The sequence below is a fragment of the Lissotriton vulgaris genome, chromosome 11 (assembly GCF_964263255.1).
Source record: "Lissotriton vulgaris chromosome 11, aLisVul1.2, whole genome shotgun sequence".
Taxonomy (NCBI): Eukaryota; Metazoa; Chordata; class Amphibia; order Caudata; family Salamandridae; genus Lissotriton; species Lissotriton vulgaris.
In genome coordinates, this window is record NC_141699.1 from 833,787,565 (window position 1) to 833,801,299 (window position 13,735).

General features: G+C 47.8%; 1 protein-coding gene across 2 annotated transcripts in view; it reads right to left on the reverse strand.

The window, feature by feature from the left end:
- The window catches only part of NRROS (negative regulator of reactive oxygen species), a 37,808-nt gene extending 25,975 nt beyond the window's left edge, over nt 1-11,833 (reverse strand). The window contains exon 1 of one of the 2 annotated variants that reach the window (XM_086943948.1): nt 11,649-11,833. Coding sequence is in view for 1 of the 2 variants with exons in the window: in XM_086943947.1 (XP_086800073.1) it covers nt 11,649-11,742 (94 nt within the window). In the remaining variant the exon portion in view is untranslated. The remainder of the gene's footprint in view (nt 1-11,648) is intronic. The other variant, XM_086943947.1, reaches the window with a different exon arrangement.
- Nucleotides 11,834-13,735: the final 1,902 nt, after the last annotated feature.

A 13,735-nucleotide genomic window follows, 5' to 3' on the forward strand; every position in this document is an offset into this window, starting at 1 on the left:
TCGTGACTCAGCCTCTTCTTTATAAATAACCTTGTCCCACACTGCATCGCGGTCAGCCTAAACTTGTTATTTTGCCACCGTTCTAGCATGTCCAGATGACCACAAGTGATAGATGTTGTTTGTAAGAAGTTCGCCTGACATATGATGTCCACTATTTTAGTGGGCACCTTGCACCAGTCTAAACGACCCTTATTGATGGTGGTTGTAAAGTCAACGTGGAGTTCGTGGAGTGTGGAGGGCTGAGCTTTGGTGCAAATGGCACTTGGGTCTGGGACTTATCAGAAACTTAACCTCCCTCTCCCCTCTAGAAGTGAGCGCACTCGTTGCTTCATACGAACTCCCCCCGAACCAGCCTGCCCTGGCCCCACCCGTGAATTCGACCCTCTCCTCCTCGATCCAAGTCATCACCGGAGTAGGTAGGGACCTGCCCTCCCGTAGAACCGTCAGACCCCCACTCTATCTGTCCCCCATTCCCAGAGCCAACCCTGACAATCTGAAAGCAAAAGAAGACCCGCCCCACTTGAATTGCATGCTTATCAATAGCCGGTCTGCAGTCAAACATGCAACGGAAATAGCTGAATCCATCCTCTCCCATGACCTGGATGTAGCCTTCATAACTGAAACGTGGCTAAACTCCCTATCCCACCCCATTCTGGATATGCTGGTGCCTCCCGGCTTCTCAATTATCTGCAAAGACAGGCCCATTCACAAAGGTGGCGGCATAGCGATCATCTACAAAAGCAACCTCGCAGTCTCTGAAGCTCCCTCCTACCTGCACAGCTCCTTCGAATGCCTGTCGGTCAACATCAAATCTCACGGTCATAGCTCTCGTCAGTGCCACCTCCTCTACCATCCCCCAGGCAATTCCAACAAATTTAAAGCTCAGTTATCGGATCTGATCACCCAATCCGCACTTAATGGCGACGACAATCTTATTATGGGCGACCTCAACCTTAGATGGAACGACCACAAAAACCCGCTGATTCAATCTCTCAACACCCTTCTACAAGACAACAACTTGGTCCAACATTGTTCAGAAGAAACACACTACAGAGGAGCGACCCTGGATGCCATCATTGCGAACAAAACTGCAGTCTCGATTGACCACATCATCCCGGTGGACTGGTCAGACCACCACATCATTTTATTTCATATCATCCAGCCGGCTGTGTCACTCCCACCCACTCAAGCCCCCCCCAAATGGGTCAGGAACACCTCCAGAGTTCCCCGAGACAAGCTTGAGGAAGGACTCAGCACTCTCCTCCCGAACACGTCGGAGCCCCTCTCTACCTCGGAACTCACCTCGCTCTACCATTCCAATCTAGAGCTCGTCCTAGATCAGCTGGCACCTCTGAAACTAAAAAAACCCAGAAGCATCCCCTCCAGAGCATGGTTCTCTACTGACATTAATGAGGAAAGAAGACACCTTAGATCCTTGGAAAGAACTTGGAGAAACAACCCCTCCGCCATGCATCGGGACCAACTCAAGGCAGCCCGCAAAATCTACCATACTCACATCAAAAGTAAGAAGACTTCCTTCTTCAGTTCTGCATTAGACAATGCGAGAAACCGCCCCAAGGAACTCTTCGACATCATTAGAAACCAAACCTCCATTCCCAAGGCAGCCAACTTAGCTGCCTCCAAAACCCAATGCGACAACTTCGCAAGCTTCTTCAATGAAAAAATCGCCAAAATCGATCGCTCCTTCATCCAGAGCACTGCAATCATCCACAACCCCCCAGTAACCTCATCTTTCCGCTGGTCTTCTTTCCAGCCGGTCGAGGTTGAAATGATAAGCAATCTTATCGACGCAGCGAAACCCTCCTCTCACTCTCTCGATCTACTTCCCTCGAGACTGACCAAGGACCTGAAGCTCACCCTAGCCCCAATCTGGGGCAAGATCATCAATAGCTCCTTAAGCGAGGGCCTCATCCCTGACTGCCTTAAACTAGGACAAGTCACTCCTCTGCTCAAAAAACCCGGCCTTGATCTCACCGACATGATCAACTTCAGACCGGTCTCGAATCTTCCGTTCCTAGCCAAAATTCTGGAAAGATGTGTGCTTTCACAATTAAACCAACACTTAGAGAATTCTAACCTACTGGATCCTCTCCAATCCGGGTTCAGAAAGGGCTGCAGTACGGAAACCGCTATCCTAAATGTCCTTGATGACTTGCACATGTCACTTGACTCCAACCAATGTAGCCTCCTCATTCTCCTTGACCTCTCGGCTGCGTTTGACACAGTTGATCACTCCCTCCTACTTAATGTCCTCCGAGAAAGAGCGGGCATCGAAAACACAGTCCTAAAATGGTTCGCCTCCTTTCTTAACAACCGCTCTCAAAGAATAAAGATCAACAGTTTCGAGTCAGACCCCCTCCCCATCAACAGAGGTGTTCCCCAAGGATCAGTACTCTCCCCGCAACTTTTCAACATCTACATGGAACCCCTCACCTCTCTCCTAAGGAACTCTAACATCCCCTTCCACCTGTACGCGGATGACACGCAACTCTACTTGGAAACCACTTCGATCGCTGCCATTCACAGACTGAATGCCACACTCATGGAGGTTCAACACTGGCTCTCAGCCAACCACCTCAAGCTGAACGAAGAGAAAACGGAAGTCCTCCTAATTTCGAACAAAGATGAAAACCCACAAATAGTGGAATGGCTCAAAGCCTTAAATGCCCTCAATGTCTCTCTTACTCCAACGGACTCAGCAAAATCACTAGGAATCACTCTCGACCCCAAACTGGACATGAAGAAGCTCATCTCCAATACCGCCAAAAGCGCGTTCTTGAACTTGAAACTTCTCTACAAAATTAAACCCTTCCTCCCCCCCAAAGATCTGAAACATGCCACCCAGGCACTTGTGCTCTCAAGAATTGACTATGGCATTGCTGTACTGACTGGAACAGCCAAGTCACACCTGGGACCCCTCAACTCCACCCTCAACGCTGCCGCAAGAATGATCACAGGAACTAAGAAATTTGACCACATCTCACCGGCACTCAAAGAACTGAAATGGCTCCCGATTAACCAACGAGCCAACTTCCGCACAGCTTGCCTCACACATAAAGCCTTGCATACAGGCAAACCAGAATACCTGGCCTCAAAACTCAAAAGGGCTGGACAATCCAGGAACCTCAGAAGCTCCAACACACTCCTGCTCATCCCGCTGAAATCACAGAAACGCAAGACCTCAAACAAATCCTTTGCGGGGAACGCTCCCAGGATTTGGAACTCCATCCCCCCACATATCAGAACGACCGCCTCCTTCCCACAATTCAAAACGCTACTTAAAGCCCTCTTCCTTGAACGCTCCGGTGCTTAGCGAGAAGCCCATCTCCCAACAGCAGAAATCTGATAGCCTTTGCGGAACTCAGAACTAACTGATTCGCCCCCGAACTCCGTCTCTTACTACGTTATCATTGTTGTTGTTCTGTTGGTGTACAGGCTATATTTCCCTCCTATCGTTTCCGATTCTTGTTTTCTATGCTTATTGCCCTGGTTGCATCTCTCTATTTGCTGTGAAGTGCTCTGATACCCTCGGGTCCAGCTAGCGCTATACAAAACTTCAATAAATAAATAAATAAATAAATAAACCCCAATGCACAACTGTGAGGGTGCCTCGATAGTTGCACTGTTAGCAAAATGCAGGATGTCCAGGGTGTCCGGTCCCACGTTTCTTGTGTCTGCCACGGGTCTCAGCTTTGCTGTGGATGTGGGTCGGAGTCAGAGAAGTCTGAGAGTCCAGTTCCTGAGCCGCTGAGTCTTCGGGATCCATCAGGAGCATCAACAAAGCAGACCGGCAAGTTACTGGCGGTGCCTGTTTGCACAGGGTGGTCACTCCTTGACCACAAGAAAGATGTCTTCAGTCTTCTAGTCGATATAGAATGTTGAAGGTCCAAGAGTTTGTATCAAAGTTTCTTTCAGGATTAATCTAAAGTCTCTAGACACAGCTCCTATGTTTATACTGATTTTAGGTGCTGGATTACCTGCTAGGTCCCTCCTATGGGTGGACCCTGAGAAGGGGTGGTTACACCCCTTTTCCTTTGTCCAGTTTGGCGCCAGAGCGGGCTGGAGTACCCCAGCAACTGGTTTGAACCGGGCTATGCATGGAGCACCTTGTGTGCCCCAGGCAGTATCTGGAAAAGCATCTTTCCATTCAACCCACCATGCCCCAATACACTACAGGCTGTCTGGGGAGGTGCTAGCACCTCTCTCGACAGGAAACCTATTGTCCAAGCCTCCCTTGCTGGAGTTTCCCCAGCTGCAGGAGGTCAGACTCGTGTCTGTGGCAGCAGCATCCATTTTGTGATGCTGAGGCTTTGTTTAACTTTAACCGGTAAAGCAGTAACTACATGTCTTCTCTCTCTAGAAGGTAGGAATGCTACTCCCAACGCCAGAACAGGCGGGGGGTAGTATTCCAAAGTGTTTGACACCTTACACAACATGTTTTGATAAAGCCAAACCAAAGTTAGCATTAACCGCGATGATTATAATGCACTTAAGAGTATATGGTATGGCTATATCATAGAACAGCTATAAGGAGTTGGTTCCGAAAGCTGTAGAAGGGCTCTGCTCATGCTAGAGCACCCTCTCACATAAAACCAAGCACTCTGACTTCAGGATTGTCAAGGCCTGTCATAGGAGTGACTTATAGGTATATATGTGTCTATATATACAGGTAGATATAGGTATACTATAACTAAGCAAGGGTTGATTACACCACCTTGCCCAAGCTGAGTGATCAGCCTGTGGTGTCAGTTTGGATGGCCAGCCAGGGGTGGCATAATACATGCTGCAACCCCTGGTAGGCCTTGGATGCACCTATGCCCTGGGTACCTATGGTACACTGTACAGGGGCTCCCAAAGGTGACCCAATACCCAATCAGGTATGTACCTAAAATACATGGTATCAATTTAGAGAGAGAACAGCTGGGTTGTGGGTCTGATTAGCAGGCCCACAGCCACACTAAAGTTGAAAAACCAGAGAATCACAGCAAAAAAGTGGGGGTGACAATAGGAAGCAGACCATACTCTCCTACATTGTTCAGTCAATTTAATTTTGTTGGTTGCAATCCCCACCACTCTCTCCAGCATAGACTCGATAGACACAGGTGGGGGGGGGGACTACACAACTCCCTTCAATCCTCTGTTTCACCATTATAATAAAATTGTTGCTCTCACCTGACTAATGGATACCTTTGTGGTAGGATCTAGAGTGATGAGATAGAGCCAAGAGGAAAGGGCCGGCCTCGTACAGCCGCAGACAGACCTCAGACGGGAGTTCAGCAGGGAAATATAGGTGCATCCGGGCGCAAGGATTGACATAGCGGCTCCTGCCGCAAAGGAAACTGGTGCTGGCAGTCCGCTCCCACTGGCTGTTCATTGTTCAGCCGCTGCAGGAGTCCAGCAGAGAAATTATGGGTTCCTCAGGGCTCAAGGATTGACGTAGCGGCTCCTGCCGCAAAAGTAACTGGTGCTGGCAGCCCGCCCCCACCAGCTGTACGTTTCCACCCCGCTGTGGGAGTCCAGCAGGGAAATTATAGGGGTGCAAAGATTGATGCTGCAGCTCCTGCCACAAAGGAAACTGATGCTGGCAGTCCGCCCCCACCGGCTGTTCGTCGCTCCCAGTGATGCAGTGATTGTAAGAAATATATTTTCCATACATTTTCTGCCACTCAAAAGCACTTCTTTGGGGGATATCCCGTCTCTAAATTCCAAATTTACTCTTGAATGACCTGCCAACTTGAAGAACAATCTCACTCTGTATTTATTTAAGTATTGATTTGGGAACTTAGAAATTGATGTTTGGTCATTTTCGGGTCATCCAGTTTTGTCTACTCTTGGATTGGTTTGCAGGAACTTTTAGTGTATATACAGATTATTTGAACATTGCACTATCTAGCGCTCTTGACTCTTGAGCGGAGAACATTCAGTTAAAATTCAGAGGATATGTATTGAACGAGCCCTGAAGAAGTGCTATTTGACAAAACTCGTTGGCTACAGTAAAAATCTAAGAAGAAAATGAAATGTTTTAATGAAAGAATTAATTAATAAAAATATCTTTTGAATAAGAAAAATATTCTGGGGGTGTGTGCATTTTGCTGTCCAATTACTGCTGTTAATAATTAAGTTGTTACCAACTATGAAATCGTTGGGGTATGGGTGCAGTGTCATATTTTCTTTGATTTTGAAGGAGATTTTTCTCCTGGCTTTGCAAAGACGGCTGGCCCTCATGACTCGAGCACCACAATGGTTTGAATTACAAGCAACCCTTGTATGTGTTGTGTGCGGTATCTTTGTGCCTCAGCATCTTCTTTATAAATAACCTTGGTCCACACTGCATCGCGGTCAGCCTGAACTTGTGATTTTGCCACCATTCTAGCAGGTCCAGATACACTCGGTAACACTAACACAGCCACAGCATGCCTTTCAGATTTACACTGACATCCAATATCACAGACAGACACACAAGTCTAAACTACTACAAAATACGCGCAGGCAAACAACGAAAGAAAACACATAGAAATGTGCACAAGCACATGTACGAATGAAACTCAGTCTATTCCGAAGTTCCGAGCTCCACTGCACCCCATAGCACAAACCCACGAATTGCCACCGACACACTTGTCACCAAACAATTCTTGTCTAGGACGATAAAATGCATCTCTAATTTGTTTGATTTATTTGTAATCTCATACTCACAGAGGTTAAAAACAACCATATTTTTGCAGGAATGGCATGAAATTATGTACTCTGGGAAGCCGACAGCATGTGTTGATAGGCAGCACCACGAGCTAGACCATACACCATTTTTTAGGTTGAGCCTAGTGCAGCGCACATGCACTTCTCTAAGGGGAGGCTTCTTGTAAGCACTCCAAGCTTCCCAGAGATGTCTCCATGTGGGTCTCCATGTGGGTCGGGAAACTCCCACACATTCCATTGACCTTTGCGTGCAGCTTTCAATATTGAAAGCACACAATTGGCCAACGACGGGTGCATGTCCCACCTTTTCTGTAAACGTACACTCCCATGGTGTATGGGTCTCGGGCGCGGACAGCGGCGCGCAGTGTGGCAGCTGCATTCCTCCCTAGTCATGGATAATTAAACACATCGTGGTTGCTTTCACTTTCGCGGCCGTGCTTGTTCTTGAGTGTCAAGAATACCCCTTTCCAAGCATTTCAGCTTCTTGGCCAATGGGAAATGCTGCTCCCTCAGTGAACCATCAGTTGTTTAAACCTCTTGCGGTTTCTAAGATCATGCCACTTCTATTGATAATGGTTGCCATGATGTTCACACGCCCATGTTCTATTTGTACTTGGATATTTATGTATGCTAAATATTGCAATTTAAAGCTAAGGCAGACCTCAAACGCATGTTTACGAAAGAAGGAGAAATTACAAACATAGTTTTGCCAGTTTCTCGCATTAGGAGCCTTAAAAAGCTAAAACAAAACTTGTATAACACGATTCTAAGCACACTTTCAACACTATGAGCATATTTTGAAAAGAATTTCCGATGCAAATCGTTTCTAAAAATCTGGCAACGGTTTGCAGTCGGCACAGCCCTGACGCTCCCGTCGCCCCCTACCCCAAGGCATATTCCTGCAGAGGAGGGTTAAGATAGCTCTGGCATTACATCATCAGTTTGAGGCAGTACGCACGTTATTAACCTGTGAGAGGGCTGATCTTTAAAACCACACTGGGTTTATAGGAGATGTATTCTGGCCTATACACCGTTTTATATTTTAAATAGCTGCACTTTCCAACAAATGTTATTCTTCATCAGTCATTGTTTTAATTTAGCCTTTAAAAAACACAAGCATGAAATATCCTTTCTTAAACCACTATCGGGGTGTAACTATCAACAGCTCAGCAGGTGCTGTGCAAAGGGCCCAAAAGAAGCAAGGGGCCCCCTTCATATGGCTGTCTTCTAAAATTCAGCATGATATTTTGTGTGCTGGAGGCCGGAAGCATTTTTCTTGCTTGCATGAGGATCCAAGGTAATCTTAATGCGTCTCTAGATGGTTTTGTTTTCTGTAAGCTATAACATTGATTCCAACTAGTTCAGGTATATAAGAGATTAACCCCTGTGTTGTTCGTTTTTTATGTTCTTTGAGTTACAATATGATTCTGTGTCAGGAGAACCTTATATTCCAGTCCTGGACTTTCCTTTTGCATATCATTGTTCTCACGTGTGGTCTTTCGATGTGTTCAATTGAACAACTAAACCACAACTACAAGACCCAGAATGCACTTGAGCGGTAAAGGAAAACTTAACGTTGGAAACAAATTGTTCTTGTGGCATGCACAGTAGCCCTCTTTCCAACCCAGAACCCCCTTTTGCAGGTCTTGGTCTTGTCCAGTTAAGTTTTGAGCGCCAAGATAATCTTCTTTACTATGAGAAGCGAAGACACTGAAAATTTAAACTCATTTGACCAGAGCCCCCAAGATTTCTATGTCCTTCGATGAGTAGGTCATTTAGTCTAGGCTTTTGCTTTGCATTCTGGAACTTGTAGTTATGATTGTATAAAGGGCCAAACTGCACTACAAGCCCCAGATAGCAATGATAAAACCTGGACTATTCAAGCACACACACACAATTTCTTTACAAATATCTCTGGCTAAACACTTATAAGGTCCCAAAGGCGAGACCTATTGGCTATGCCAATGCTTGTTGTTTATAGACACCTTTCTTTAACAGATATATTAGGAATGCTGCTCACTATTCTGGGCCGGCCTTTAGATTCTGTTCAGTGTGGAGATTTGAATCGATAGTGTGACCTTGCAAAATTCCACATTTGTAGCATGGATTGGTGCCAAAGAATGGTAATTGACGAATGATGGATATTGATCAGAGAGCGAGTAGGGATAGCAAGTTGATGGCCACCAATGCGTAGTTATGAACTGGTAACTATTGTTCAAGAATACTTACTTTAGATAAATCCTGGCAGGCACAAGACCACAAAGGATATAGACAACGGATTTATTTACTCCAAAGACTGCAGCAGCATTGGTGATCTGTAGACACCAGAGACCAAATATTGACAGGTGGGCAAGAAAGACCAGTTACTTGTTGTTGGACGCTAGAGACTGGAACTGGTCAGATGATTGGTAGACACCACAAGCAAGTTATGAAATATGTATAGTTGATTGGAGTATAATGAAGATAAGCTATGGGCCAGCAAAGGTTAGAAAGACCAGCTAAGGATGTGCTTTAGGGACACCAAAGTTCCATTATGCACATATGGAAGACGGATACGAAAGGCTTTGTTGTTAACATACAACAGGGGGACAATAAAACAAGTCAAAGATCTCTATTGGGTTGACACTAAAGACCATTTACAGACAGCCGGAGGATTGACACAGGTAAGTAGATGAAGATTAAAATAAAATTAAAAATTATGTTTAAGAATTAAAACCTTTAATATTTTTCCATACACTTTCCCACAGGCATATCTCTGCCACAGAAGTAGTCGTATCTTTATACTTGTAAATTCAGTCCTGAACTGAGGAGATGGAAACATCTACGTCTACACTTGTGTGTACATCTAGATTCAGAAATGGTGATTAGGAAAAACGTGTAGGATTACACCTAGGTGTAGAAGCAAATATACAAATGTATGTTTAGATTTGTAAATCGGGTCTGAAGTGTTTGCGCTAGTATGAAAGTATTACAGATGCCACCGCTGTGATGTGGCACAAAATCAAACCACTGCTGAAATTTGTGATGGCAGTCTCCAAAGACCAATTCGCTTGAGGTTAAATTGGTGAAGGATTGCCTGGGAAGGACAGACAAGGGCAGATGATGAATTTGTACCAAAAACTGTACATGGTCAGGTGACATTTCTGCACCAAAGACCAGCTATACTCGGGTGATGAACGGACAGTTTTGGGTAGGTGTGCACCAAAGACCCAATATGGAGAGCTGGTCAATGGACACTAATGAGCAGTTATCAGTAGGAGCTATAAGGGGGCCAAAGATCACACATTGACAGAACTTAGGTAAATTTTTGGGGAATTAGTGGATGGATGCCAATGAACAGGATGTATATGTGTGTTGGATGACTATGGTAGGTTGTGTATGGCCAGATGGCAGTGGAACACCTATTGTTTGGTATAGAAAATAGCACTGGGGTGGCCAAAGGCCGCTTATGGGTGTTTTAAATAGACAAAAGTCTGACTGTCGATTGAGAGTGGATGGAGACTACAGGATGATTAAGAAAACTGTGTTATAGGCACAAGACGCCGAAATATGTCAGTTGTTGTTAGACAAAGAAAAACCAAAGGGGATGATGGACAGAGCGTTGACAATACAAACACTCACCCCCAGTCAACTGATCTGGGTTTAATCCATCACCGTTCTTTAGCTCACTCCGCCACCCCAGTTCAGACATGGCCATATGCAAATCAGTCTGACCCTGTGCCTCATGGGAACAGTCCAGCCCGAACTGCCAAGCCATGTCTTCCCTGGACTGGACTGGAATCAAGCTTCCCAGGACCGGTTTCTGGCATTACAGCCGTCTTGAATCCAGTGGCAAAGTGAGCAAGGGACTCACGTCTGAGCATACCCTGCCAACTTAGGGCGAACAAAGAAAAACCAAAGGGGATGATGGACGGAGCGTTGACAATACAAACACTCACCCCCAGTCAACTGATCTGGGTTTAATCCATCACCGTCCTTTAGCTCACTCCGCCACCCCAGTTTAGACATGGCCATATGCAAATCAGTCTGACCCTGTGCCTCATGGGAACAGTCCAGCCCGAACTGCCAAGCCATGTCTTGCCTGGACGGGAATCAAGCTTCCGAGGACCGGTTTCTGGCATTACAGCCGTCTTCAGCCGGGCTTGCTTGAATCCAGTGGCAAAGTGAGCAAGGGACTCACGTCTGAGCATACCCTGACAACTTAGGGCGAACAAGTCCCAACTAGAGGTGTCTGACAGTGATAGCCTAATCATAGCCAGGAGAGGTTGAAGGATCACATGTGGCAGATGGGCAACATTGGCGTATTGTGCATCAATGTTTAATGGAAAAGAAAAGCTAATCGGGGTCACTTTGCATAACCCACTGAAGGTGCCCGAGTGGGTAAGAGACTTTTAGGCTAAATATGGATTACGTGATTGACGTGCATGTCATACCCAATATGTAGTAGATGGAAACGACAAGCTGATTGTATTCATATATAGTCAATGCAGTTTAGAAAAGAAGCATGTTTACGTTTAGTAACAAGTACTTTAATGACCTCCACTAAACGTTATCCTAGTTAGACTAATGAGTATTGTTTTCATTAAATACCCTCTAGTAAGATGTTTTCTGTCGATATTCGAGTCACACACTTCCCATCAACCTGGATATCTTTCTCACTGATTCCCGCAGCTCTACATGAAGGCACTGTCGGGAAACGTCCAAGCAAACACTGATCTAAGCTTTCCTTTGACTCGGATCAGCCCCAAGGGCGGTGATGTCAGCATAATGGTGGAACCGGTGTATCTCCCTGAAGCCTTTGGTTTGCGGCTTGCATCCCTGCGCCGGGTCTCGTGTAGAACAGGCACAACCTCCTCTCTCTTTTTTTATTTTTTTTGCTCTGTTGGTCACCCACATCCAGTCCCGCAAAGGCTTTGAATACCAGCGTCACTCACCGTACACAGCCATGCAGGCAGCTTTCCCGGGCTGGCCCTGGTGATGACGATGGGCGCACCACAGGGATCGCACCTGCGGCTCATCCCGGGTCATCAAAGATGGTGCGAGGGGTGTTCAGAAAGCCCGTGCATCATGACGCGGCTCACTCCCTGCAGGACGACTGCTGTGTCTTTTTTCTCTTACTGAGATATCATTTAGAAGTTGCGGAAGGAAGTACCGGAAGTTAAAGTCACATGGACTGCCGAGCAAGCAGAGCGCAAGTTACTTGCTTCTGTGCCTCAGATCTGCTCGACAAATAGTAAAACAAACTTTAACCCAATCACAAAAATACTCTACACAGGAATTAAGGATTATGGTTTACTTGATAGACAGGCGAATATGTATGTGCTGAATGCCCCGTGGTGTTATTTCAGTTTATTGTTGAGTAATACGCGCGGTGCTGCTTCTTATCAGCACAGCTAATGTCACGGGGGATGGAAGCACGTAAAGGAACTTCTCAACTTTGCTTCATGTCGCCTAACAGCCCTTACAGATTATCGGATTTGCCGCTGGCCTAAACACTGCAGGGAGGAACTTCACGAAGGGGCTTTCTTGATACACAGTGTATTTGATAACAGCTTGGAGTCGGACTTTACGCATCGGTTAAAACTAGATACGACGTTCTAAAGTTTTATTAGCTTCCTCCTCTATGTTTTTCAATGAGAAACGATATTAAGATTTTTTATATTATAGCTTGTTGGGTGGTTAGGAAAACCACTTCAACGTAAAGAGAAAACCAAATAAAAACTCAAAATCCTTAGTTACGTTATTAAAAATATCAAAAAGAGCCTCAAAGTTCTTCTTACATGTATACCAGAATAATTGATATAGTTATGCAATGTATATGAATCATCGTATTCTGTATACTCCACATTTAACTTATGTATTTAAGTAGGGGCATATAGGGCTGGGCGTAGTGCCACTACGCACACTACGCACACTACGCAGAATTTTGGAGAAAAAAAAGTGGAAAACGGGGGGCACGTCCTGAGGGTCCGTGTGCCCGGGACAGGGGTCCCTTGTGCCTGGGCAGACTCCCTGATCTCCCCGGGCCGGTTGGAGCCCGGGAGCCCTGCAGCCCCGGAGCCCTGCAGCCACGGAGCCCTGCAGTCCCCGAGCCCTGGAGCCCCGGAGCCCTGCAGCCCCCAGAGCCCTGCAGCCCCGGAGCCCTGCAGTCCCCGAGCCCTGGAGCCCTATAGCCCTGCAGCCTCGGAGCCCTGCAGTCCCCGAGCCCTGGAGCCCCGGAGCTCTGAAGCCCCGGAGCCCTGCAGCCCCCGGAGCCCTGCAGCCCCGGAGCCATGTAGCCCCGGAGCCCTGCAGTCCCCGGAGCCCTGCAGTCCCCGGAGCCCTGCAGTCCCCGAGCCCTGCAGTCCCCGAGCCCTGGAGCCCCCGAGCCCTGCAGCCCCCGGAGCCCTGCAGTCCCGGAGCCCTGGAGCCCCGGAGCCCTGCAGCCCCGGAGCCTGCAGCCCCGGAGCCCTGCAGCCCCGGAGCCCTGCAGTCCCCGAGCCCTGGAGCCCTGCGGCCCCCGGAGCCCTGCAGCCCTGGAGCCCTGCAGTCCCTGAGCCCTGCAGCCCCGGAGCCCTGCAGTCCCCGAGCCCTGGAGCCCCGGAGCCCTGCAGCCCCCGGAGCCCTGCAGCCCCCGGAGCCCTGCAGTCACTGAGCCCTGCAGTCCCCGAGCCCTGGAGCCCCCAGAGCCCTGCAGCCCCAGAGCCCTTCAGTCCCGGAGCCCCTGAGCCCCGGAGCACTGCAGCCCCGGAGCCTTGCAAGGGCAGGCGGGAGCCCTCCCGCGGAGGCTCGGGGCAAGCAAATTGGCGTAATTTCGGTCCCGGCCATCTGGTCGCCCCTCTCGCCTCGGCCATCTGGTCGCGACCAAAGCTTTCCTATAGGGCGACAAGATGGTCGGGCTTCCCTGGAAGTCCCGATGACGTGCCATTCGCCTCCCGGATCCCAGGCAGGGCTCCAGGAGGTCGGGCACGTTTGCGCCCTGGGTCCCCTCTGTCACCTTGAGTGCACGGATTACAAGAAAGGGGGGTAATTTTCCTCCGGA